We start from the raw sequence: 26248 nt of genomic DNA, 5'->3' as shown, positions 1-26248 counted from the left end.
GATGTCTACGACGTCAAGTCGTTCTTCTATTTTTGAAAGCCGCCGTTTCGTATCTGTAATAGTCATTTGAAGGTCCTTCAACTTGTTTGACGTTTCTTTCTGGAATTTGTCAAGTGACTGTCCTATATCTTTCACCAAAACCAATAGCTGGTCTACTTTGTCAGGCCCGGGGTTTGTTTCGATATCGCCGGCGCAAAGCAGTATGTGTGCAACACTGAACAAAACCACAAGTAGATGGCAACTTGGTCTCCAGTAACCAAGAAACGCCGTTGGCCGGAGCCAGACAGCGCACTGCTGTTTTAGTTGTACGTGACGCGCGAGGAAGCGTCCTATGCGCGCGCGATACGTACACACATCAACACCCATAGCAAACAAGCAATTGTATACAGTTGGGATTTGCAGCCAGTGAAAATGGTAAAAAACGTGGTGAAATAGGTGGCACACACTTACCTACACAAGGTAAACAGCCACCGTTAACATCGAGCACTCGGCCGCTAATCCCGCAAGCCTGTCGTCGCCGCAGTTATGGCTCATTCACACTGGGGAATCCGCCGGGTACAGTGACCGGAATTCGCGCGCCGCCGAATTTCCACATTGTTCACACCACTTAGCAACCGCACCGCCGAAACAAGGGCGTCTAGTTGTCATCGTCCCTTCGCGCAAAGGAGCGCTGGCATCGACGCGCTCTGCGTTGTGCACGCGTTTCGTTATGGCGAAGCGCAGGAGCAGGGTCGTCGAACTGCTGGGCCTGCTGGAAAGCAACTTCCTGGCGAAGTCTGACGAGGATAAACATGCATTCGCCGAACAACAAACGACGCAAGTGGTTGTGGTTGGTTCGTCCTGATTTGCAAGACGCGAGAAGCTTGGTCGAGCCGAGATAATGCTACCCGTTTTGCGAGATCGCGATGATGTATTGCAAAGATGCTAATCGCGACAACACTTGGCAGTTGTCGAGAGCTACAGGATGATTACGAAAGACTTCGCTGTTGCTGCTGGGTTCGACGACTGCGATATCACAAGCGCGCCGCCATTTTTCGAGTGTTCGACTCGCGTTCCGATTGGTTAGCGGTGAGAGAATCCGGCGCCAGCTGCCGCAAAAATCGGTCCAGGACCGATCGGCGCGGAATGGGCTTTTCCGCCGAATCTCGCTGCCGCCGAAGCGGATTCCGCGCGCTGTCGCCGCCGAATGTCTCAGTGTGAACGCGCCATTACTTGTAGGTGACCATGGACCACGGGGTGCCGCACTTGTCGATGCCGTTGACAGCGCAGAGCGAAGTGGGAAACGCACGCGCGATTTCTTGAGATGACAGGCCCAGATCCGAGGCCTCTAGATCGGTGATCCGCTGTTTTCTCGCAATCAGCTGAACCGGCTCAGCATGCGCAGAACAAGCGTCTTTCACGATAGCTGGGCTCGGCGTTGCGCAGCAGTTGCGTGGTCCACCTACACAAGGTAAACAGCCACCGTTAACATCAAGCACTCGGCCGCAAATCCCCCAGATATTAAGATGCCTGTCGCTACAGAAGTAGCAATTGTAAAGGCAGTGAGCAAATATCGCATTTCCCTGATTTTAGAGGATTTTTGGACACATTCCTTGAAACACCCTGTATGTTGTTGCATTGCGACAGACTTCCTACCTAGCGCCTTTATATGGCTCCAAAATATCCTAGGCGCGGCGTCCTTTTTTTTCGTGAATCTCTGTCACCCTGCGTTCACATTCACCTTTAATTTTTGCCTCGACCAATTTCTGCACAATGGCTCTTTTCTCTAGATATGTTTCCCATATTTTGTTGACTGCGTCCTGCGGCCGTTTCTCCTTTTTTGACCTTGTATGCTCCCGTGATGCTTCACGCCGCTTCTCGATCGCTTCCCGGATTTCCTTGTTCCACCAACTTTTTGGCTTCCTCTTTCCTTTCCAGCAGACAATTTTCTTCTCTCTCCCTATCTCTTTCGTCATTAGATGTAATAGCTCACTGTACTCCCAGTCCTTGTCTGGTATTTTTCCTACTTCTTCCTCGACTCTTGCGGCTATATTTATTATTTGTTTGTCATTTAAATACGAGGTACCAGACTTTCCTATATGATCACTACCCAAGCTTTTAATCCCTTCCTCGTCTATTCTCATTTCTCTCATCATCATCATCATCATCATCATCATCATCAGCCTGTCTACGCCCACTGCAGGGCAAAGGCCTCTCCCATGTTCCGCCAATCAACCCGGTCCTGTGCTTTCTGTTGCCACGTTATACCTACAAACTTCTTAATCTCATCTACCCACCTAATTTTCTGTCTTCCCCTCACGCGTTTGCCCCCTCTTGGAAGCCAGTCAGTTACCCTTAATGACCACCGGTTATCCTGCTGACGTGCTACGTGCCCGGCCCATATCCATTTCTTCTTCTTAATTTCAACTATGATATCCTTTACCCCCGTTTGTTCCCTGACCCACTCTGCTCTCTTCCTGTCTCTTAAGGTTACACCTATCATTTTCCTTTCCATCGCTCGCTGCGTCGTCCTCAATTTAAGTTGAACCCTCTTTGTAAGTCTCCAGGTTTCTGCTCCGCAGGTAAGTACCGGTAAGATGCAGCTGTTATATACCTTCCTCTTGAGAGATAGTGGTAGACTACCATTCATGATTTCTCTCAGTTTGTGATAAATTCCTTCAGACATGAGACATTAATCAATACTTGATTGTTTGTTTCCGACTTCCCACGTGATCTGGCCGTCACATTTAGGCCCCGCGTTAACTATCTCCGGACTATGTTGTTCGCAGAGGTCTAGTAATAAATTCCCATTGGTGTCTGAATATCCGTCAAGGTCATGTATATGGGCATTGTTGTCGCCTAGAAGGATGATTTCCGCCCCATTACCAAATTCCTTAATATCCGCACTCATGCAATCCGCTATCTCTTCAATCTTTGCTCTGCAGTTATTTCCCGTTCAAAAGTAAGCAACTCCTAGCCACATTTTCTTTCAACCTACTGTGCCCAAAACTGAGACGGCGCCGCAGGCAGCGCCACCGGGCGCCTTTTTGGATGCCTGAGAAAAAAAAGCGAAAAATCACTCTCTGACGCAACCGAAAGCTGCCTCAAGTGCGTAAAACACAATTTCAAGTTATGCAAGTTTGTTTTTAAGCAAAATGAGGAATGACCTGCGAGGATTTCTTGTCCTCCCAGTAGTGGATTGAACCACATCGCAGTTGGGTGACGCTAGCGGTCATTCTTCCACAATTTTAAGCATCAAATTAAAAATATAATTCCTTTTTTATGGGGCAAAAGCATGCACGTTGCCGCCGATGTGACGAACAATCTTCACATTTTCGTCACAATCAGAGAATCTTTTTCCGAGCGGTTGACAGTCCCTTTAGCCGTGTGACGGTGCCGTGCAGCAAACAACACATTATGATCTGGCGAGTGGCGAGCAAGCAGACGGTCGCGAGTGCGGCGCAAAACTGGTGAGTGAGCTCTTTTTGAATTATCTGCGTCATTTTTGTCGAAAAGTGCTACGATTGGGTACTGTTATGTTGATAACCTAACAGGTTACCAAGACTGGGCTAGCATTAAAGGACGGCAGTAAAAAATCCAACGGAAATTTCGAAAATGCGTTGTTTGGACCACGTGTTTTTTTTTTTTTTTAATGTGGATAACTGCGCTAAGGTTAAACACACCACTGTAATATTGGAGCGCGGAGTGACTCTAGAGATATGCATTAATGGAAAGCATCATAGTTGTGGGTTGCTTCAATAAAGAGTTAAGTGTTATAAGTAAACCTAATTGGTAAAAAGATAAATTTGGTCTGGTTAGTATATATAAAAGGTAATTTTTGTCCGCTTTCGACATTAATAAGCGCCAAGTCGAGGCCTATCATTACGCGTAAATAACCTTGATCTTTCATGTAAACTGAACTAATAGAATATGAAAAACTGAAATCAGTATGAATTTCTGATATATTTAGCGAATTGAGCTAGAGAAAGGTGTTTGCTACAGATTTTTAGAACGCATACCTGCTCATTTTGGCAAAAAAATTATTTGACATGACAAGTGGTATCCGAGATATCAATCAAATGTAATTGACACTTCGGAGAATGTGGTCCGTGCATAACACCATAGGGAGAGAGGGGTGACGAGACCAGTTTGTGGGTGACGGGGAATGGGAAAGGAAGGCAGGGGTCGCTTGGCCCAAAAACGTGTTGTGGGGCGCTTGACGTTTCGTTGGAAGGGGGGTTATTGTCTGTCGACTACCCTTCCATGTTTTGGGTTATTGTAGTAGTAATGATTTGACGATGAAAAAAACGCTTATTCCTGCAACGCACTATAGTGCACGGGTCAGCGTCAATGGGGCGAGGGTAAGGAAATAGTATATGAAAGAAAATGAAGGAGAAAGAGAGGGCGCTTTCTTGAGAAATTAGCCGTCTTTTCCGAGTTGCTGAGGGTGGGGTGTACAATTGCGCTGCGGCTTTTATTTTTCTCTTTTCCGCCCTGCTGCCAAGGCCGTCTATGTAGTTTCTTTTTTTTTTGGGGGGGGGGGGGGACGTTTGGAGGCACTTTTAAATCTGAGTTTATTTCCCCAACCAGATAGTTAAAACTTTCAAGATGTTCACCTTCAGGTAGAGTGTCTCTGTGAATAAAACATTTCTCTCTTTCTCTCTCAGACGAACAGTGCTCCAAGACGGGACATAGTTTGGACCTGGAAAATGCAACGACGCTGGCCCGTGAACAAAAGAGGGAAAAAGGAAATTCCTCGAAAGCTGGTGCACACATCGTGACGCCTCGGTGTGCAACACCATCCTTGACCTCCTGCCGGACGTTTGCAAGGACCTGTGTGTTGAGTATAACTGGTCGACGTTCCCTCATTTCTGTCAGTATGTAGTGAAGATGCAATTGGCATAGGTGGCGTAATGTTTGTACCTTTTATTATTAATTTGTTTTGTCAAGTGAGAGTTTTTTTTTTATTTGTGATCGAGGCAGTACGTTTGGAAACTATACATGCTCAAGCAAAAGCTGATTTGAAAAATGTCCGTTACGAAAAGCGTCATGACAGAGCGGGCGCAGCAAATTGAGAAAGATAGGTACAACGCCAACTTGCCCCGTAGCCCGTTTTGCAAGGCAGAATACACGTACGCTCTTCTTATGGAGCGGCCGGAAGCATACGAACTGGAAGCGCCTAATATGCGGAAAGTAGGACGATAAGCACTCATAATAACCTGTAATATTATTTTATAAAATTAATACCTTAATCGGGAGAGGTGTTCGTGATACTTTCGTCGAGAGTACCGAAATTCGGTCATTTTAATGAAAAAAATTGTTTTGAAAGATTGAGCATAGTGAAAAAAATGGTTTTGAAAGATTGAGCAGAAGTAGAAGCACCGATTTAGAAGTGTATGGAAAAGTTTCGCGCGTTTTGCACTTTGTTCGCGGCGCGGAGGTATGTGTTTATCACAGAGCGGCTGGCTGACACCAGAGTACATGTGATGTCTTTTAAATGCGAAGCATTTCTTAGCGAACCTCTGGCACTTTGAGCGTTTCTATCTATCTATCTATCTATCTATCTATCTATCTATCTATTTTAGCCGCCTACGTCTGGGTGCTCTCATGATCGCCTCCTTAACTTGGTGTAGACCAAAATTTGCATGGGAGGGTAAGAGGATTTGACGAATACGATTGTCGGGTCATGACATGAATAACGTTAAATTCCTGTCGCGTACGTCATCAAACCCTTTCCACTAGACACGTGTGGCACATACCCGTTTACCACGGGCCCGGTGTACGGGTATGCGCCACAGGTGATTGACATTTCATATCTACCCAGGAATGGCGAGAACAGACATTGGTACTTTAATTGCTAGAGCATTGGCAGCCAACATTGACAGCGTTGACTCAACGAATGGAAAGAATGAAAATTACGATCCCAGCAGGAATCGAACTTAAGCATTTTGCGTGGCAAACAGGTATTCTACCACTGAGCCACGCCAGTTCTATAAACTGGTTTGGAAAAACAGTCTACGCAGGCGTAATATCGGTGCAACGTCAATTGTGGTTGCGGTGGTGGCTATCTAATTTTACAAGAAAGGAATAAACACTACATGATACTCCTACGATGTGTATACTCCTACGATACAGGCGTCATATCAGATTAATGTCTGTGGTTCCAGTGTTTGGCTCCACTTTCATAGGAGTCTAATAAACAATATGTTTGTATTTTTATGATTCAGCAAGCTATATTGAAGCATTGCTCGACCACGGAGGAATACATTTACGAAAGTTACATATGATATCCACATCACCGCACCGTAAGGAGCACTTCGTCCAATAGAACGACGCAGTGTCCTCTTCATTTCTTACGAGGCTGAGCGATGGCCTCGTGCTGACCGAGGATGACGCCAGATTGATTGACAGCCACTTTGTAAACTAGGCTACGTTGGCCACATACGCCCAGGTAGTCTGCGAATACGACAAGCGCCATCCACTGATGTTGGCCTACGTAGCACTATCCAGGCCTACCAGCCTCGACGGCCTATACCTGAGCAACGCGAAAGGTGGCTTCAGGTTCAGACATGTCGCCGACTCTATCGACTCACAATTTGTCGACGAAATGACCGAGGCATCCACGAATTCCAACAGCTCTACTATACCACATACGTCTCTACACATTGACCCCTCGTCACCACGGTCATGACCGGATCCTATAAAAAGTCATGACCAGCTGCTGGTGCTCACTGATCACGGTGATGATGCCCTTGTTCAAGAACTGTCAATAATTTCTTGCACACATGCACACGGGTTCGTGAAACGTGCGTGCGTTCTCGGGACACGTATAAGCACTACATATCAGCTTACCGCTTCTGGTGTTGGTAATACCTATGTTGCCATTGGCAGCGTTACCCAACCGTAAACAACTGGTTATATAAAACATATGTGGCTCTTCAACATATACATATGTGCGCGTATAAAATTTATACAAATCTTTAGCGTCATTTTGTAACGTGTCGCTAAGTAAAAAAAGTTACGCCCCAGTCAGCTACCCGCCGCATGCTTCGCATAACATCGACTCCCACGGTGCGTGGGATCTGCCGAATTTATTGATATTGACTTCTTTGCGATATTGTGTACTTTGTGTGGTCTGTTTAATTACTGCTGCTCTGTCAACGTTGTCGTTAATTTTAGTGTTGCCTATGCTCTAAGAACCTGGGTGTTCTCATGGGCTAGCACCCTGTATGGAATTTAATGAGTGTCTGTGACGCCACTGTCCTTAGTTTTCGTACTTGTGGCATGATTTACAGTTCTCATGCACTATATATTGCTAAACTATGCAAGAAGAAATCAGCTCAGCCCTTCCGTCGTCAGTGGATCTGATGAATGGTCCAGCGTGGATGGTTCCCCGCGACTACGGTTCCTTCGTTTGTTATGCATTCTTTTGCAGCATCCTGGGCTTCATTTCGACACGCTGCGCTTAAAACTTGAGTGCTGTTGATTTCACGTGATCTGACTTGTGCTTTTTTTTTTCTTGGTGGCTTCTTGCATCTTTGTTTCTTGTATTGCTTTCCCAAATGCTGCATCGTGAACCGAAAACTGCAGCTTATTCTGAATAAATTAAATAATAAGAACTAAAGTGTTCTCTTGAACTTCATTTGTGTAAAGTTCCGTGCGTTATCGGCGTGTGTGAGGCATTGACGAGGCTGGCATGTTGACGGGCGAGAGAACGCCCAGTCCTTTATTGCGCTTGCTTATAAAGCAACAGCAAAGAGGGAAAGATAAGGGAAAGGACACGGCTCGTGTCGAGTAGAACTGATGACGTGAGTTGCACTATCACATCGTGATACAATCAATCAGTCAATCAATCGTTTTATTTTACACTTCAGGAAGTAGAGGGCATGGGAAGAAAAAGCTCTTGTGAGCTTGACTAGGCTTCCCAGCCGATTAAAGTTCAGCATAGAGTGACGGTATACAAAAAACTGGCGTACATAAGTATAAACACGCAGAGAGCATACATAATTCATGCAAATATTCACAAAAAAAGAACGCAACAGGTGCACGCAATAAAAACATACATCAAAGAAGTTCAAAGCTGACATTTTAGGTATCAGCTCACGAAAAAATCATGAAGCGCAGGCCTGCAACAAGAAATATCAAAATCATTTTGCGATAAAAGATTTAACACAGAGGGCAAAGTTACTCTTAGCATCTGGGCCCCGTAATTTGTGCGTGGTGTTCTTGTTTTGTACTTTCTCATGAGCCGTAAGGGATACGAAGAAGAGCATTCAGCTAACTCTGCCAAATCTGCAAGCATTGAAATATTGTTCTTTATTTCATATTTATATCTAAGAACAAGGCGTAAGTTATACGTATTAAAAACCGTTGGGATATCGGCAGCTCGGAAGAGCTGTGCAGAAGGGTGATCTCTGGCCAAGTTATAAATGATGCGTAAAGCTTTCTTTTGTAGGACGTAGAGCTTCCCTAAGGTTGTGTGCGTGCCAGTGCCCCATACAAGTTGGCAATAATTCACTTGAGACATAAACGACGATTTGAAAAGCAACAATTTGATATTAGTTGGAAGAACGCAGTTATTGCGATATAAGAGACCAACAAAACGCGAGACAGCTAAACACACGTGGTTGACATGCACATCCCACAGCAGCTTTTCCGTAAACCAAACACCAAGGGTTTTAAAGGCTGCTACGATTTCTATGTTTTTGGAGCTATAAGTCAAAGATTCACAAAATGATACAGCTTTACCCTTAGGGCGGAAAATGACCGCTTTCGTTTTGGTTGCATTAATTTCTAGCACATTTAGTTTCGACCAGCCTTCCAGTGTGGTAAGCATTTCGTTCGCTTTTCTTATCAGTTCGTCGGGATTTTTACCGCTGAAAAATACACTGGTGTCATCCGCATATATAACATAAAATGAGTCATCATGGATATTGACGATGTCGTTAATATATAAATTAAACAGAAAAGGCCCCACTATACTTGCCTGCGGCACACCTAGCGTTTCTGATGAGTTCCCATTAACATATTGACGTCGATGCGCCAAATACGAGTTCACGAGTCCAGCGGCACGTCCTCGAATCCCATAGTTTTCAAGTTTGGCAAGAAGTATTTTATGATGTAAACTATCGAAGGCTTTCTTGAAGTCAATAAAAAGGGCAAGTACTAGGCGTCTTTCTTCAAAGTTTCGAAGAATGAATTCTTTCTGCGCCAGTAGCGCAGTTTCAGTCGACCTATTTTTCCTGAAACCGTGTTGAAATGGCGTCATAACGTTACGTCGCTCAATGAAACTGGATAGACGTGTTAAAATAGCTTTTTCTAAGCCCTTGGAAAAAAGAGGAAGTAGCGATATCGGCCTATAGTTAGCAACGTTATTCTTATCGCCTTTCTTGAAAACCGGGATGACCTTAGCGACTTGCATTTGAACAGGGAAACTGGACGTCGTAAGCCAAAGGTTAAAAATGTGGGTCAGTGGGGCTGCAATGAGGTCGATAACATGTTTAACAGGCGATATCTGTAAGTCGTCTCCATCCAACGAAGTGCTGTTTTTAAGGCTACGAAATATGGTGGCCACTTCATGGCTATCAACAGGAGAAAGAAAAACACTGCCATGGGCACTCGGTGAAATAAATTTCAATGCGTCTATACTACCAGTGGACTGGGAATGCGCAAGGAAAGAGTTATTGAAAGAATTAGCAAGTGAAGGACCACTCTTTACAGTTCCGTTGCAAATCATTTTATCAGGTATTTCACTTTTACATCCAGGACGTAGAAAAGTGGATAGCTGCCGCCAGAGAGCGTCGCTACGGCCGCTGCTGCGCTGGAAAATGTCCGCATAATACTGCGTCTTTGCAGCTCTTATATCCTTGTTCAATTTATTTCTATATACCTTGTATTCTGATAGCGTTGAAAGGTCTCTAGTTTTGATAAATGTTTTGTAAAGCTGGTCTTTGACACTGATGCGATGAAGCAAAAAAAGGCTAATCCAGGGCTTCCGAATTCTCTTTCGTCGTGATGCTTTTTTCATAGGGAAATGCTCAGAGTATAGTGCTTTAAATTTATTAATAAATGTTTCATATGCAGTATCTGCTTCTACTGCGCAGTATACGTCATCCCATGACGCATTCCGTATAGCAGCACGAAATGGTTCAAGGCTGTTATCAGTTATTGACTGATAGTATCGAGCACACTGTAATGGGCGTTTACACGTTTGCTTCAGCGCACACAAAAATATTCCCATACGATCGCTGAGGTCACAGCAAACAACACCAGATTTTGTCATTGATAATTCGACGTTAGTTATAAATGTATCAAGAAGTGTCGCCGACTGTTGTGTAACGCGAGTTGGCAAAGTAATCACATGTGCACATGCATTAGAAGTTACCGTGACATCAAAGTCAAATCGCAGTGCGCTATCACCCAACATATCAATGTTGAAGTCTCCACCGCAAAAAATAGTGTAATTATTTTCATTGACATACTGAAGAAGACCATCTAAGCAATTTATAAACTCCGATGCAACATCATTTGGAGGACGATAGACAACAGAAAATATGGTGCGGTTGGAACGAAGAGAGAGCACTTCGCAATTATCAGACATAAAAGAAAACTCACGAATCAAGTGACATTCGAGACCAGAACGAACAAGCACCGAGACACCACCGCCTCTACGTCCACTTGGACGGTTAACAAAATACGTCTGATACATCGGTAATGTGAACACACTGTCACCTGCATACCATGTCTGAGATATCATTATCACATCAAAGCAGAAGCCGAAGCGATTCACCAGTACAGTAAACTCATCATATTTGTTGCACATTGAACGAGAATTGATATGAAAGCACTTAACGAGACCGGAAGATAGGAACTGGGAACCGATGTAACCTTTTATCTGCTCAGGATTCATGTAGTCAGCGGACCCCAGTGTAGGCATTACAGAGCGAAAATTCAGAAACTTTGGCCCCAAGCAGCCGCTCATGCGTGCAACTGCTCAGTCTCAGGCCCTGCAGTTGGGCTTAAGGCAGTCATGCGATCAACATCTGTCAGCGATACGATGTGCAGCACAGGTGTCGAGTCCCCTCGACGCGCAAGCACTCTGCTATTGCTGCTCCAGACATGCTTCCAGCCAACAACTTTTTTACGGGAAATGGCAGCGCCAAGCAGCTGCTTATTTTTGCGTGTTAGGTGCTCGTTTACAAAAATGGGTCTTGATTGCCCACCGTACTCGAGGGACTGAGTAGTCAGTCGAGCCTTCCTGGCTTTAGCCAGAATAGCGTTGCGTTTGGAACGGCGCGTAAAGCGAACAATGAGATTCTTTGCTCGACCTTTCGATGTTTCGACCATGTGACAAACATCAACATCCAAGTCATCAATGGTTTCACCCAGTTTCATGCCAATGGCCTTGATAGCTGCAGTTGCATTACAACCGTCAGGCAGACCCTTTACCTCAATGTTGTTCGACCTCTGGTACTGTTCAAGTTCGTCAATCCTATCCCGTAGTCTCTGGTTTTCGTGCTCAAGTTGCACATTATTTTCCATGAGCCTCTTCATGCCAAGCTTGAGCTCCTTAATATCTCTCTGAATTTCAGAAACACTGTCACTTGTGTCCGAACAATACTTTACGCTCTCCTTAAGAGAACGAATTTCAAGGCGAAGTTCCCTGCGGAATTCCTCGAATTGCTTCGCCATTTCTTTGCTTTCTTTAGACATGGTTCACAATGTACAGCCCACAGGTACAAAAAAAAAAACAAGAAACTCAAAGTCTGTGTTCGGCAGCGGTGTTTTAGAAGCAGGTAATACGAAAAGAGCAGTATTCTCACCTGCAAATATGCAAGAGACGGGTTTAGCTGCGTCCAAGGAACACACCGCTGCCGAACTGAGCTCGGGAAAGGCACGCTGAGTCCTTTTTATCGGCAGGCGACGGTAGGCGCAGGCGCGCAGGCAACGGTAGGCGCAGGCACAGTGGTGCAAACAATGCCTGTGGTTTCCTCCCCCTTGGCCGGTGACCACGAGGTATCTTCGCAGGTGGGTTGCTTCGTATTTGTAGCACTCCACGCAAGCGATCCGCTGCAAATATGCAAGAGACGGGTTTAGCTGCGTCCAAGGAACACACCGCTGCCGAACTGAGCTCGGGAAAGGCACGCTGAGTCCTTTTTATCGGCAGGCGACGGTAGGCGCAGGCGCGCAGGCAACGGTAGGCGCAGGCACAGTGGTGCACACAATGCCTGTGGTTTCCTCCCCCTTGGCCGGTGACCACGAGGTATCTTCGCAGGTGGGTTGCTTCGTATTTGTAGCACTCCACGCAAGCGATCCGCTGCAAATATGCAAGAGACGGGTTTAGCTCCGTCCAAGGAACACACCGCTGCCGAACTGAGAGCAAGAGCTCTGTGGAAAAAAACCACACAATGACTCTGCAGTGTTTTGATGAGAATTCCTTCACGTAACCATCATCATAGAGTAAAGAAACTGTAAAAGCGGAGCAAAGAGAAAAATGTTCCGGATGCATTTCACTGAAATTCCGTCCGGACGGAGTAAAGAAATTCGTGAAATACTCGGGAAGTGCCACGAAAAACTCCGGATAGCCGGAATGAAACAACAGCGAAAAATACTCCGAAAGTGCCACGCAGTCACTTCGGCCACCCGGAGTGAAGGAACAGCAAAAAATACTCCGAAGCTGCCGCGCAAGAACTCCTGCCAGCCGGAGTGAAAGAACAGCGAAAAAAACATGGTTGATCCCTCCGTCATCGAAATCGGAATAACACGAAAGGAAACCGTGCCCTTAAAGAGCCCCTAAACCACCAACAAACGCTCGCGTGCTCCTCTCCGTGTGTTTCCTCAATCGACAACCGCCGTCATGACGTCACCTGTATGTTTAGGTGACGTCGCCAGCAACAGACGCTGTCAGTGGGCTTACAAGAGCCTGTTTTCTGCTAGCAGATGAGCGCGCTTCTTGCGTTTCCACTTCGGACGCTGAGGAAAGGCACTCGGAGAGGTGGATAGACGTAGATAGACGAGCCAACTAACGCAGCCTAGCGAAGGAAAGAGCGAAACGAGAAAACACGTGCAACTCCGTCAGCGTTCGCTGTAGACTCGTGCACAACTGCAACGCCATAACTCAATGTCGACCTCTGGGTGGTTTAGGGGCCCTTTAAGAAGTAACCAAATGTTTACTGTGCATTAATATAAGAGAGTTTGCACAATGTATGTTGATGTCCGGCAGCTAATGGCGCTGTTTAACGTGTATGTACCCACTTTGATGATTGGTGGTACATCTCCATCCCGACGACTAACGTCCATGTTAAATGATTCAACAAACCCTTGTGGTAGCTGTAGTAGTCAACGCTGAAAGCGTAAAGAAGGAGGTGTGATAGCCAGAAGAGCGTCGCATATTAGACGCAGAACTTGGTCGCCTCCCGCGGCATGTTAAAATGTGATTGAACACCACGGCCGTGCTAGAGGGAAACGCAATGCGCGTCGTGCCGCCCCGATAGCCCGGGCGCGATTTTATGGGCGAAGCTCCTTAAGGCGGCACCCGTTCGTCCCTCGTAGTGGTAGTCGTAGTCGTAGTGCGTAACCAGTCTTACGCTTTGACCTCCAAGGTGATGCCGGTGGGAGATTTTTCCTGTGCGTTGTTGAACAATAAAAAATTCGAAGCGTTAGCTAAAAGCCGACTTCTTCTGTCTCTCATTCCCATTAGCAGCCATTCTTTACCTCCAAGGTAGTGCCTGGTGAGATTTCTCCTGTGCGTGATTAAACAATAAAAACTTTGTTCAAAACGCCCTTGATTGATGAAATAAACCAACGAAAGACGCCAGATGTTTTGTAAAAGCAAAATGAAAGAACGCCAGATGTTTCTAAAGCAAAACGAAAAGACGCCAGCTGCTTAACGAAAGACGCCAGATGTTTTCTAAAGCAATGGTTTTCTAAACAATGAAAATTTACAGCGTGCATGTAAAATTAAAGAGAGCTGCAAGTCGTCATAACTCATCGAACCTTTAGTATAAACGCGCCCGATCTCACGTCGGTGATGATGTACTGGGCAGAATTCACGGAAGATTCACGGTTTACCGATGAACCTCCGCAGCTTCGCCCACTCATCATCATTCACTCCGTGGATATGATGTGATTTTTTTCTCGGGGTGAGCGCGTGTGCGGGGAACGCCGTGTTACAGCCAGGTGAGGCAGGCGCGAGTCCCAGAGGTATTTTAGGGGCGAAGCTCCTTAAGGAGGCACCCGTTCGTCCCTCGTAGTCGTAGTCGTAGTAGTCGTAGTGCGTAACCAGTCTTACGCTTTGACCTCCAAGGTGGTGCCGGTGGGAGATTTTTTCTGTGCGTTGTTGAACAATAAAAAATTCGCAGCGTGCGCGTTAACTAAAAGCGGAATTCTTCTGTCTCCCATTCCCCATTAGCAGCCATTGGCATGTTCCAGTAGGAAACGTTAGTAGAAGTAGAAGTGTAAGTGTTAGCTAAAAGCCGACTTCTTCTGTCTCTCATTCCCATTAGCAGCCATTGTTTACCTCCAAGGTAGTGCCTGGTGAGATTTCTCCTGTGCGTGATTAAACAATAAAAAATTTGTTCAAAACGCCGTTGATTGATGAAATAAACCAACGAAAGACGCCAGATGTCTTGTAAAAGCAAAACGAAAGAACGCCAGATGTTTCTAAAGCAAAACGAAAAGACGCCAGCTGCTTAACGAAAGACGCCAGATGTTTTCTAAAGCAATGGTTTTCTAAACAATGAAAATTCACAGCGTACATGTAAAATTAAAGTCAGCTGCAAGTCGTCATAACTTATCGAACCTTTAGTATAAACGCGCCCGATCTCACGTCGGTGATGACGTACTGGGCAGAATTCACGGAAGATTCACGGTTTATCGATGAATCTCCGCAGCTTCGCCCACTCATCATCATTCACTCCGTGGATATGCTGTGATTTTTGGTTTGAATTAGCGTGATGCTTTGAGCGAGGCCGACGCTTTTACGACGCTTGGGCCAATGTCGCCACCTCACGTTGTGTTAAGGCATTGACAAAATTGAAGTTCTATTGCAAACGCGCCGAATGGGACGGACGTCTAACGAGTTGCAGGTGCTAATCGCGGAGGCTATAGTAATGACGACTTAACGTTACCGCTTCCAGAGGGCAACACTACCCCGCCGACCGGGAGAGTGGTAGATATAAAAGGCGGGTTTGTAAAGCCTCTAGAGTCTGCGACCGTAGCGCAGTGGATAGCGTGCCCGGCATCTGTTGTTGCGGACCGAGCGGTCGTGGGTTCGATGCCCGGTGACGTAACCTTTTTAGGGGCGAAGCTCCTTAAGGCGGCACCCGTTCGTCCCTCGTAGTAGTGCGTAACCAGTCGTAACGCTAGTACCAGATCTTGACCTCCAAGGTGGTGCCGGTGGGAGATTTTTCCTGTGCGTTGTTGAACAATAAAAAATTCTCAGCGTGCGCGTTAACTAAAAGCCGAATTCTTCTGTCTCTCATTCCCCATTAGCAGCCATTGGCATGTTCCAGTAGGAAACGTTTGTAGAAGTAGCAGTGTTAGTGTTAGCTAAAAGCCGACTTCTTCTGTGTCTCATTCCCATTAGCAGCCATTGTTTACCTCGAAGGTAGTGCCTGGTAAGATTTCTCCTGTGCGTGATTAAACAATAAAAATTTTGTTCAAAACGCCGTTCATTGATGAAATAAACCAACGAAAAACGTCAGATGTTTTCTAAAAGCAAAACGAAAGAACGCCAGATGTTTCTAAAGCAAAACGAAAAGACGCCAGCTGCTTAACGAAAGACGCCAGATGTTTTCTAAAGCAATGGTTTTCTAAACAATGAAAATTCACAGCGTACATGTAAAATTAAAGTGAGCTGCAAGTCGTCATAACTCATCGAACCTTTAGTATAAACGCGCCCGATCTCACGTCGGTTATCATGTACTGGGCAGAATTCACGGAAGGTTCACGGTTTACCGATGAACCTCCGCAGCTTCGCCCACTCATCAACATTCACTCCGTGGATATGCTGTGATTTTTTTCTTTGCCATCTGTTGGTGTACCTTTTTGCGACGTCATTTCCGTGACGAAAATACATCACTGAAGTCTTGGTGGACCCCGGCATAAAACACTTTCGTGTTAAAAAATTACAGCATATCCACGGGTGAATGATGAAGAGCGTGGGCGAAGCTCCTGAAGTAATCATGGTCTCGGGATCCGCTTCTCGTTGAGGCCGTTTCGCAGCGGCGTCCTTGGCGCGCACCGTCGCGGGATCCGCCTAGCTGCCGCCAAGCGAGCGCGGCGCCAGGCGGATCTCGGGGCGGTGCGCGCCCACGAAGCCGCCGCCAAGGGCGCGCGGCGCCTGGGGGCAGCCTCTTGAGCTCGCACCTCGGGATCCTGCCGACGAGCACGAGACGCAGCGGCCTTCCGCACCCGGCGCTCCTCGTCGTCCATGGTCTGCCAAGCAGCACGATCCGGCAAGCGCACTCCTCCACGTACGGCGACCACAGAACACTTATACTACCATTTAGAGAAGGGAAACTGTACTTTTGACAGTGCAACGGAAATAAAGGTAGCGGTGGCATTGTGAACTAAAGTATCCGACCAAGAGATGGCGCTGCGAAAACTATCATCATCATTGCGTTGGGGCAATATGGCTGTCGCATTGCTGACGGGTGCGGGCGGTCGCGGTGCGCGCCCGCTGGTTCTGGGCGTTTATTCACTGCTGTCCGGGGGTTGTATTCGATCACGCGGCAGCCTATCGTTACTACAACTATTTACGTTACGTCGCCAGGTGACCGAAAGGCCTCAACTGGCAAAAAACACGCCAAGCAAGTAAGCTTACATTGTTTATTGGCAATCGTGAATGTAGCAGTATACATGTAAACAAGTAGCACTGTCAGTTACAGAGTTGAACAATACCTACAAGAAAGAGAAATATCCATCTGCTTAATAAAATTGCCAGCTGAAACTGAGCAACTCTATGTCTCTTGGCTCGTTCATCATACCTCTTGTAGTACGCAGAACGAAGCGTCAGACAACGATACTATTTACGATGGGTGACCCTTGTACAGTACTTGCGTACAGTGCTGCCCGTCCTCTTTCTCACTATAGATGCGCGTTTGGCGATTTCAGCGGTAATAAACAAACAGCATCAAAGCTCGCAAAAGATGCAGTGCCAGTAAGATTAGCCTCAACCCTACGTACTATTTTGACAACACATTGGCGAGAGCCACTCGGCCCTGGAAAAAAAAGTGAAACCACACTGTTGTGCTAGCTATTAGATGCGAAGCATCTTAAGGCGGAGCTCAATCCGGTAGTGGTGGTGTGCGGCGTGACCACCCCTACTGCGCATGCGCATACCCTCTCCACACACCTCCTCTCCACTCACCCTCTCCCCTCCCCTCTCACCTACCCCTTTCCACTTTCCCTCTCCCCTTCCCCTCTCCACTTTCCCTCTCCCCTCCCCTTTCCACTCTTCCTCTGAAACGTGGGCTAGACATGCCGAAATTCTCTCCTGCGCAACGCCGCGATGAGCTCGAGCGCATGCGCGTCCCCTCCGCTTCTCTCTCCTCTCACACGCAGCCCCCCCTCTCGCCCGCCTGTCGACCGCGTTCCCTGCTCGCCCTGTGAGAATTAACGGCCAGGCTAGATGGAACATACGACGCGCGTAGCGTCCCTCTTCGCGTTCCACGACGCGAGGTCGGTAGCATGCCCAACGAACGCCAACGGAACGCGATCGTGCAAGTGCTCCGGCTTCGCATCGCCCCATGGTCCCCTTTAGCGGGAGATGGTCTAATTTTCTTGTACATAACGTGTTCTCTTTATTGTGCTGAATATCCTTATGTTCGTGCCTGCGCGCCGATCTTTTTACGATGAATTCCGACCATTTAGCTCAGCTTTCAGTTCAGCTAAGCACGTGTGTTCTGGGAAAACACCATTTACGGTATCACGTTGAAAAGGAAACTCGGTTCATGTTTGAAAAAAGGTTGCAGTGACAAACACTTCAGTTGAGCAACTGTTGGCGAATAAGGAAAGCCTCCCCGCCACTGTGGTCTAGTGGTTATGGCGCTCGACTGCTGACCCGAAGGTCGCGGGATCAAATCCCGGCCGCGGCGGCTGCATTTTTGATGGAGGCGAAAATGGTTGAGGCTTGTGTGCTTGGATTTAAGTGCACGTTAAAGAACCAGTAAAGTTTTGATGGTCCTTCGTCGTCATAGATCACGGAGGTCTTCGTTGATGATCGGCAGCGATGATGCATTCACACGTAGGCAGAAGTGGTGGTTAGATGAATTTAGTAGTTTATGTGAACGTAAAATAATGGATACAACTGAGCTAGAAATATACAAGAGATTAAACAGGAATAACACACAGTCTCACTCTTCTACTTATTGAAGAAGTTAGAGCCCAGACTGTCTTACGTTGCGCTCGCCGCTAGCCTCACTGATCTATCAACACATGATTTCAGCCCAGGCTAGCCTTACGTACATAGTACGGAGCCTCACCGATCTATCAGCAACGCTGATTACAGCCCAGACTGTCGTGCCGCACTCGTGCAGCTCAATATCTCCTGCCAAGAACAAAGAAAATGGGCGGTGGCCGCTCTTTGTCCATCCCTTGACCACGGCGGCCAATCAGAGCGTAAGTATTTCTTGGCCCCCCCGCCCACCGGGCAGGGCCTAAACGGAAAGCCCAGATATTCCGAGAAACATTGCTTTCCTCCTTTCTCTTCCACGCGTGTTCATTCACGGTGTCAGGAGCCAACACCACGTGCGCGGAATTTATCGCTTACACATTCCACTCCTCGGCCAGCAAGCAGGCCGTCGCCTGCGACTCGGCGCGAACATGACACCACAGGGGGTACTCTGCAGTGTGTCCCCGTGGCCGGCAGATGCCTTCAAACAGCGCGGCCAGCGCCTTGGACCCAGTCCGTGTTTTGACCGGAATTCCTGGAGCTCGAAAACCAGACCGCCGCGGCTCTGGGCCAGATGTCACATCCAAACGGGAGGCAGCACGCACTTGCCCGCATGGCGCCACCGCAGACGACTCGACCGTCCTGAACGCTCCCGAACACAGCGGGAGACGGCGCCGACCCCTCGCGGCCTTCCGCGAACTCGCGGTTTGTTCCTTGGCGCGAGACCGCGGCCACCATCGGCGTGCTAAAAGGGCCCTTGCCCTCTCTCCTGAACGGCTCGCAGCCATAGGCGGCCTTACACGCCCCTCCTAAAGAGTATACTGGGCTCTAAGCGTGCTCAGCTATACTATAAATTAAACAAAGGCCGCGGAAGCATTACGTCCGGGCTCCATGAAAAATTATTTACAGATCAATGAAAAGCAGCCTTTTCATGCGGAATAACGCTGAGAATGATACACTCAATAAAGCATACATGTAAAATGGGCTATACAGGCAAGGTAACACGACATATTTCATTTCACTATAAAGCACAACACTCGCAAAGAAACAAAAAAAGAAATCTAGTATGCACGTGGCACAAGCGCTCTAGATACAGCTACATATATCTACAAAGAGTCCAATGCACCACGAAGAGTTCCGTGCAGTTCTATAGTTCAGCACACACCACACTTGAGGTGAACGGGAACATTCACGCCCGTCCAAGCTAGCATGGCTCGTTATTGAGCTGGCTCCCATGAGCCATTCTGAAGCCCTGACAGTGCATCCGCATTGGCATTATGCGCGCCTTTCCGATGGCGCACCGTGACATTGTATCGCTGCAATGAAAGTGCCCACCTAGCTAGCTTTGCTCCCTGCGGAGTGCTGGTGGTCAGGTAAGACAGAGGGTTATGATCAGAGACCGCATTCACCACTGCTCCAAAGAGCCAATAGTCAAATTTCTTGAGCGCCCATATTATTGCAAACGCCTCCCTTTCTATCGTTGACCAGCGCCCCTGTGTCGGGTTAAATCGATGGCTAGCGAACGCTATCGGTTTTTCTTTCCCGTCTGCCGACATTTGAGCCAAACAGGCTCCGGCTGCCGTGGCCGACGCATCCGTGAAGAGCCAATATGGCTGATGAGGGTCAGGAGTGTTCATGGCGACAGCCTGGCACAACGACGTCTTTAAGCTATCGAACGCCTCCTAAGCATCTTCTCCCCATGGGATTTCATTTGGCACCCCCCGCCTAGTTAACGCTGTGAGCGGGCCCGCGACGTCCGCGTAGTTCGACACATACTCGCGGTAATACCCACAAAGCCCCAAGAGGCTTCTCACTTCCTTCTTTGTGCGCGGCGGTACAAGGCCTTTGATAGCAGCTATCTTTTCTGGGTCTGGGCCGTGAGTTCCCGAGCCAACCACATGTCCTAGATAACGGATATGTGTCTGCGCTACCTGGCATTTTTCAGAGCTTGCCCTCAGACCGGCACCACCAAGAATCCTAAGCACGGTGTCCACATGGCGAAGGTGTTCCTCCCATGTGTCTGAAAAAATTGCTATATCATCAAGGTACGCTGATGCATAAGCCTGGTGTGCTGACAGCAATGCATTAACCATCCGCTGAAAGGTAGCTGCTGAGTTCTTCAAACCGAAGGGCATTACCCTCCACGCGTACTGCCCATCGTGTGTCACGAACGCCGTGAGATATTCACTTTGGGGATCCATTGGCACCTGCCAGTACCCTCTCCTGAGGTCAACTACAGTTATGAAATTTGCGCGCCCCACTCTGGAAATTAGCTCTCGCGGATTAGTCATTGGAAAGGCATCCACGCGCGTGACAGCATTCAACGTCCTATAATCAATGCACACGCGCATTGACCCGTCTTTCTTACCCACACACACAACCGGGTGTGCGAATTCACTTTCCACTGGGTATATAAGCCCCAGATCAAGAAGTTCTCCAACCTGCCGACTAACCTCTTTCTTTAACAGCTCTGGAACTCGGTAAGGGAATGTCCTTTTGGGCTTACAACTCTCCTCCAACTCAATACGATGCCGACCTACCTGAGCCATCCCAGGCTTTCCATCAAAAACACAGCGATGTTTCTGAAATACCCTCTCAATCTCCTTCCGCGCGTCAGGACGCAAATGATCCAGCTTTTCGGGGGGTATCACACTCTCTCTATCTGCAGTAGGCACCGCCTGTGGCGCGTACTCCACGTCACCAAACTCTTCGTCCTCCTCGAAGACCACCCCAACGTGGCTTACTCTAGCATAGTAGGGCCTGAGCCGATTTGCATGCACCACCGAGGACTTTCCGTTATTCATTTGTAGGCGATAAGAGTGTTCCCGCTCTTTACCTGTTATCGTGAACGGCCCCAACCACCTGGCCGCCATCTTTGTTGCCCTAGCTGTATCAAACAGCAGCACCTGGTCTTCAACATTAAATTCTTTACTTCGCGCCCTCCTATTGTACACTTCAGCATATCTGCCCTGGTGTGCAGTGCTTGTCAACTCCGCTACGCTCGCGGCAAGATCTAGTTGCTCACTCAGTTGTTGCAAATACTTCGATGGTTTGTCTCTTAGAGTTGCCGGCACAATTACTTCACCCGTCCAGGTCTGTTGCAAAATTGATAGAGGCCCGGTCGGGTTTCTGCCATACAACAGCCTGAATGGCGACACCCCTGTGGTGTCATGTGGCACTTCGCGGTACGCCCACAGCACAAATGGGACAAGCTTGTCCCAATTCTTTTGGTCACGTTCTATTACATGATACAGCATATTTTTGAGAACCCTGTTCCATCTTTCCACCACGCCATTGCTCTCGGGGTGTTCAGGGGTGGAAAACCTGGGTGAACAGCCCAATTTTTCCAACATCAGCTGTGTCATTTGTGACTTAAAGTTTGTGCCCTGATCAGAACAGACCATTTCCGGAACACCGGTGCGACTAAAAATTTCCAGTAATGCCTCGCATGTGGCCTTTGCAGTCAACGATCGGAGTGGCACCACCTCAGGCCATCTAGTGCAAAGATCAGCGAGGCACAGGGCATATCTGTGGCCTGTCGCCGACGGCACATCGATAGGGCCGACGACATCTACATTAACCACCTGGAATGGGTGTTCCGGCCGCGTGAGTGGCGTAATGGGTATCTTGTCACTTTGCCTTCTATCAGATCGCGTCTGGCACTGATGCCATGTCTTACAATGCTCAACAATATCCCTTTCCATTCCTGGCCAAAAGAAACTATACTTTATGCGTTGCCTGGTCTTTTTCGACCCGAAGTGTCCACCCCATAAGGACTCATGCGCCAGCTCCAACACCTCGCTGCGCCTTTCAACCGGCAGGACTAACTGTCTGACCTTGACTCCCGCTAGAGTCCCGATGGTATAAGAGCCCGTCTGCCACAAACATGCCAGCTTTCTTTTTTTCTTGCATCCTCCCATGACCTTCGAAGACTATCATCTGAAAGCTGCTCAGCTCTAAATTGCTCTCGCTGATTAGTGACCTGATCGGCAAAAGCGGGACCACTTTCTCCCGATTCTTGAACCTCATCAACCGTTTCACCGCGGCCACAGTTTAAAACTGCTGTATCGCTGTCTTTCATTTCACTTGATCGAAGTCCCACTGCACTGACGACATGCGTAACACTTTCCCGTTCACTCCCATTGTCTTCTTGTGCATGCAGTAACTCCCAATCCTCTTTTGACAGCAGACAGTTAACTCCATCCGCGAGCTGGTCAGTAATAGCACACACCAGATCAACCTTCTGTGGTTGTCCCACCCCTCCCGGGTAGTTTAAAGCTATTGGCAATGTAGCCAAAGTTGCTTGGATGGTTTTTCCAAACGCCGACTGGAGCCTTACTGCGCCCGATGAATCCTTTACCCTTTGCGGAAGTATTCCTTCACGTATCACTGTTATTTCGCTGCCTGTGTCCAGCACAGCTTCAGTAGTTATGCCACCGCACGTGATCGGGATAAGTTCCAGTTTCGACCGGCCCGAGCCAGCACTTCGCTCGAATACTTCCACCCTCGCACTCAGCACCCTTTCCTGCTCGGGTGGCGGTAACTTATCAACAATGGCGACATTATAGACTCTCTGTTTAGGCACAGTGGTCAACTTCGCATGCTGCTCCTTATTTGAGGCCTGAGGACAATCCCTAGCCACGTGACCCTGACCGCGACAAATGTAGCACCTTACATTGGCCTTTTCTATGCCGGCCTGCCTGGCTAACGGCGGAGCAGTTGGCACTCCAACCGTCTTAGTTGCTCGACCCTTTCCTTTCGCCTGTTCAAAAGTCTCGAGAACTTTAGCGACCTCTACATGTTTGAACCACTCTTCGCCCTCCCGCAAAAGAACATACTCTAGACCTTCCGGGCCCAAACTCGCCTTCATTCGGTCAGCGACCATTAGCTCAGCAACCGCTTCCTTAGTATCCGCATTACGAGATTGCAGGTAATACGCGAAGTACGTTCTGGCCCGAGAAGCGAACTGAGCCCACGTTTCTTCTCTTTTCTTCGTCACCTTTTGAAACCTGTCTAAGTACTCAGCTGGGGTGAGCTTAAGTTCATTTAGTACCGCACGTTTCACGATCTCATAATCCACACACTCCTCTTCACTCAAGCTACACAGCATATAGCGGACTCGCTCAGACAGCGCAGGCATTATCAAGTGTACTCGGTTGCCTTCCGGTACCTGGAAGGATGAAAACAGTTTTTCCACCTCATCGAACCACATCGGGACATCCGCGTCGCGCGGCAACCTGTATGCCTTCAGCATTTTAGCGCATTGTGCTACTTCGTCAATGCCGGTATGGCGGCGGTCGTTCGTTCCCGACATCGAAGGCGACCTACTCGATTGCTCAATCTCTGCTCTGCGTAGGGATACGCGTTCACATTCAAGCTGTAGGCGTACTTTTTCGAGCTCGAGCTCCAGGCATCGTACTGCCATTCCCTCTGGATATGACCTATCCGGATCTTGTAGAGCGCCTAGCGCCCCACTACCACCTCCGGTGACCGACTGCTCAGACTCAGTCTCTCTGAAGCTCGGTAGCTCCTGCTGTCTCTGATCTTCTCTCTGCTCAGGTGCACCATCCTCGCCCACACTAGACCCCACAGCGCTTGCCATTCTGCGCGTGATCATCTCTAGCCTCACAGAGCAACAGCCATGCCAACTTAGACAAAGCGTAAGGAATCCCGCTCACCCGTTTCTGCTGGGGGCCTCCGCTGTGGCTCGGCTCCCGACGACTTTCCATGGGGATGGGACTCGCTGGCACCTCCTTGCAGTCGTGCGTCTCTGGCTCGATGGACACCTTGCAGTTGCTCTTCGTGTGGCTTGCCGATCCTGTCGGGCTGCGCCAGTAAAGTTTTGATGGTCCTTCGTCGTCGTCGATCACGGAGATCTTCGTTGATGATCGGCAGCGATGATGCATTCACACGTACGCAGCAGTGGTGGTTAGATGAATTTAGTAGTTTATGTGAACGTAAAATAATGGATACAACTGAGCTAGAAATATACAAGAGATTAAACAGGAATAACACACAGTCTCACTCTTCTACTTATTGAAGAAGTTAGAGCCCAGACTGTCTTACGTTGCGCTCGCCGCTAGCCTCACTGATCTATCAACACATGATTTCAGCCCAGGCTAGCCTTACGTACATAGTACGGAGCCTCACCGATCTATCAGCAACGCTGATTACAGCACAGACTGTCGTGCCGCACTCGTGCAGCTCAATATCTCCTGCCAAGAACAAAGAAAATGGGCGGTGGCCGCTCTTTGTCCATCCCTTGACCACGGCGGCCAATCAGAGCGTAAGTATTTCTTGGCCCCCCGCCCACCGGGCAGGGCCTAAACGGAAAGCCCAGATATTCCGAGAAACACTGCTTTCCTCCTTTCTCTTCCACGCGTGTTCATTCACGGTGTCAGGAGCCAACACCACGTGCGCGGAATTTATCGCTTACACATTCCACTCCTCGGCCAGCAAGCAGGCCGTCGCCTGCGACTCGGCGCGAACATGACACCACAGGGGGTACTCTGCAGTGTGTCCCCGTGGCCGGCAGATGCCTTCAAACAGCGCGGCCAGCGCCTTGGACCCAGTCCGTGTTTTGACCGGAATTCCTGGAGCTCGAAAACCAGACCGCCGCGGCTCTGGGCCAGATGTCACATCCAAACGGGAGGCAGCACGCACTTGCCCGCATGGCGCCACCGCAGACGACTCGACCGTCCTGAACGCTCCCGAACACAGCGGGAGACGGCGCCGACCCCTCTCGGCCTTCCGCGAACTCGCGGTTTGTTCCTTGGCGCGAGACCGCGGCCACCATCGGCGTGCTAAAACGGCCCTTGCCCTCTCTCCTGAACGGCTCGCAGCCATAAGCGGCCTTACAGAACCCCAGGTGGTCGAAATTTCCGGAGCCCTCCCTACGGCGTCTCTCATAATCAAATCGTGGTTTTGGGGTGTTAAACCCCAGATATTATTTATTAATGAGGAAAGCCTTAGCCTGAATTCAACATTTCAGCAAGTGAACATTCCTGTGAAGGTTGTCACGGAAGACAAGTATCGAAAAGTGAGCTACCCTTGCTCGCCCACTGTTTATCAACTGACGTATGTGATAGCGGATGCCTGCGCGTGTTCCTGAAAGCACTCCTTTATAAATAAAAAAAAAGAATGATGTACCAGTGGACAGCACCGACAATAGACTGCACATGATGTGTGCGCGCACAATAGAGACATTTGGAACAGTAGTATACTAGACAGCTAGGAAGTGCTGGAAGTCACAGTAGCAGTGTTGGAAAAAAACAGTCACAGTTTCGCCGCAAGGCCGAAGCAATGAATGCGATAGCAAGAAACCAATGCTATATGAAGTGAGGCTCGCCAACGGATACTCTTAGTTTGAACAGCGCTCCTGTTGCAAAGGGCCGAAGCAGCGAAGGAAACTAGCGTGCTTCAAGTGTCGAGCTGTGACACTTGATAGTTCGCGCTCATCTTCTGTTTGTTCGTTTAGCGGCGTCCCTTGAGCTCGAGTGGCTTTCGTACGCTCCGTAACGTGAGCGCGGACACCACGGTAAAAGCGCGAAATATCCCTTTTCCCCTCAGCACGAGAAAACCGCGCGAGCAGACACCGGAAGGGCAAGGTTCTCCCTGCGCAAGTATAAGAAGAAGAGCGAGCTCGCCGACGATTTTTAAATGCGCCCGTCGCGCTCCTAGCGCCATCTCGCTGGTAATGAAGAAACGCTTATCAGCACAGCCGTCTCTGAGTCCGTCCAGCGGTAAAGGGTGTGTATATAACGCTCGCCGTTAGCTACATGGAGGATCTGCCTTTCGTGGCGTAGTGGTGAGCGCCACTCGCTGCGGAGCAAGAACTCCCTAGTTCAATTCCTGTGCTTCGGAAGGATTTTTCTG

General features: G+C 48.5%; 1 protein-coding gene across 1 annotated transcript; it reads right to left on the bottom strand.

Annotated features, from left to right (window-relative positions):
- Positions 1-18747: 18747 nt before the first annotated feature.
- LOC125758373 (uncharacterized) lies at positions 18748-24279 on the bottom strand. The gene is made up of 3 exons (XM_049415466.1): positions 24052-24279; positions 22511-23924; positions 18748-18938 (listed from the first exon to the last, which is right to left on the bottom strand). Exons 1-3 carry the CDS (start codon positions 24277-24279, stop codon positions 18748-18750), a joined length of 1833 nt encoding a protein of 610 aa, XP_049271423.1.
- Positions 24280-26248: the final 1969 nt, after the last annotated feature.

Source organism: Rhipicephalus sanguineus, chromosome 4 (assembly GCF_013339695.2).
Source record: "Rhipicephalus sanguineus isolate Rsan-2018 chromosome 4, BIME_Rsan_1.4, whole genome shotgun sequence".
NCBI lineage: Eukaryota > Metazoa > Arthropoda > Arachnida > Ixodida > Ixodidae > Rhipicephalus > Rhipicephalus sanguineus.
The sequence above is the reverse complement of the archived record's forward strand: the minus strand, read 5'-3'. Positions and strand labels throughout refer to the sequence as shown.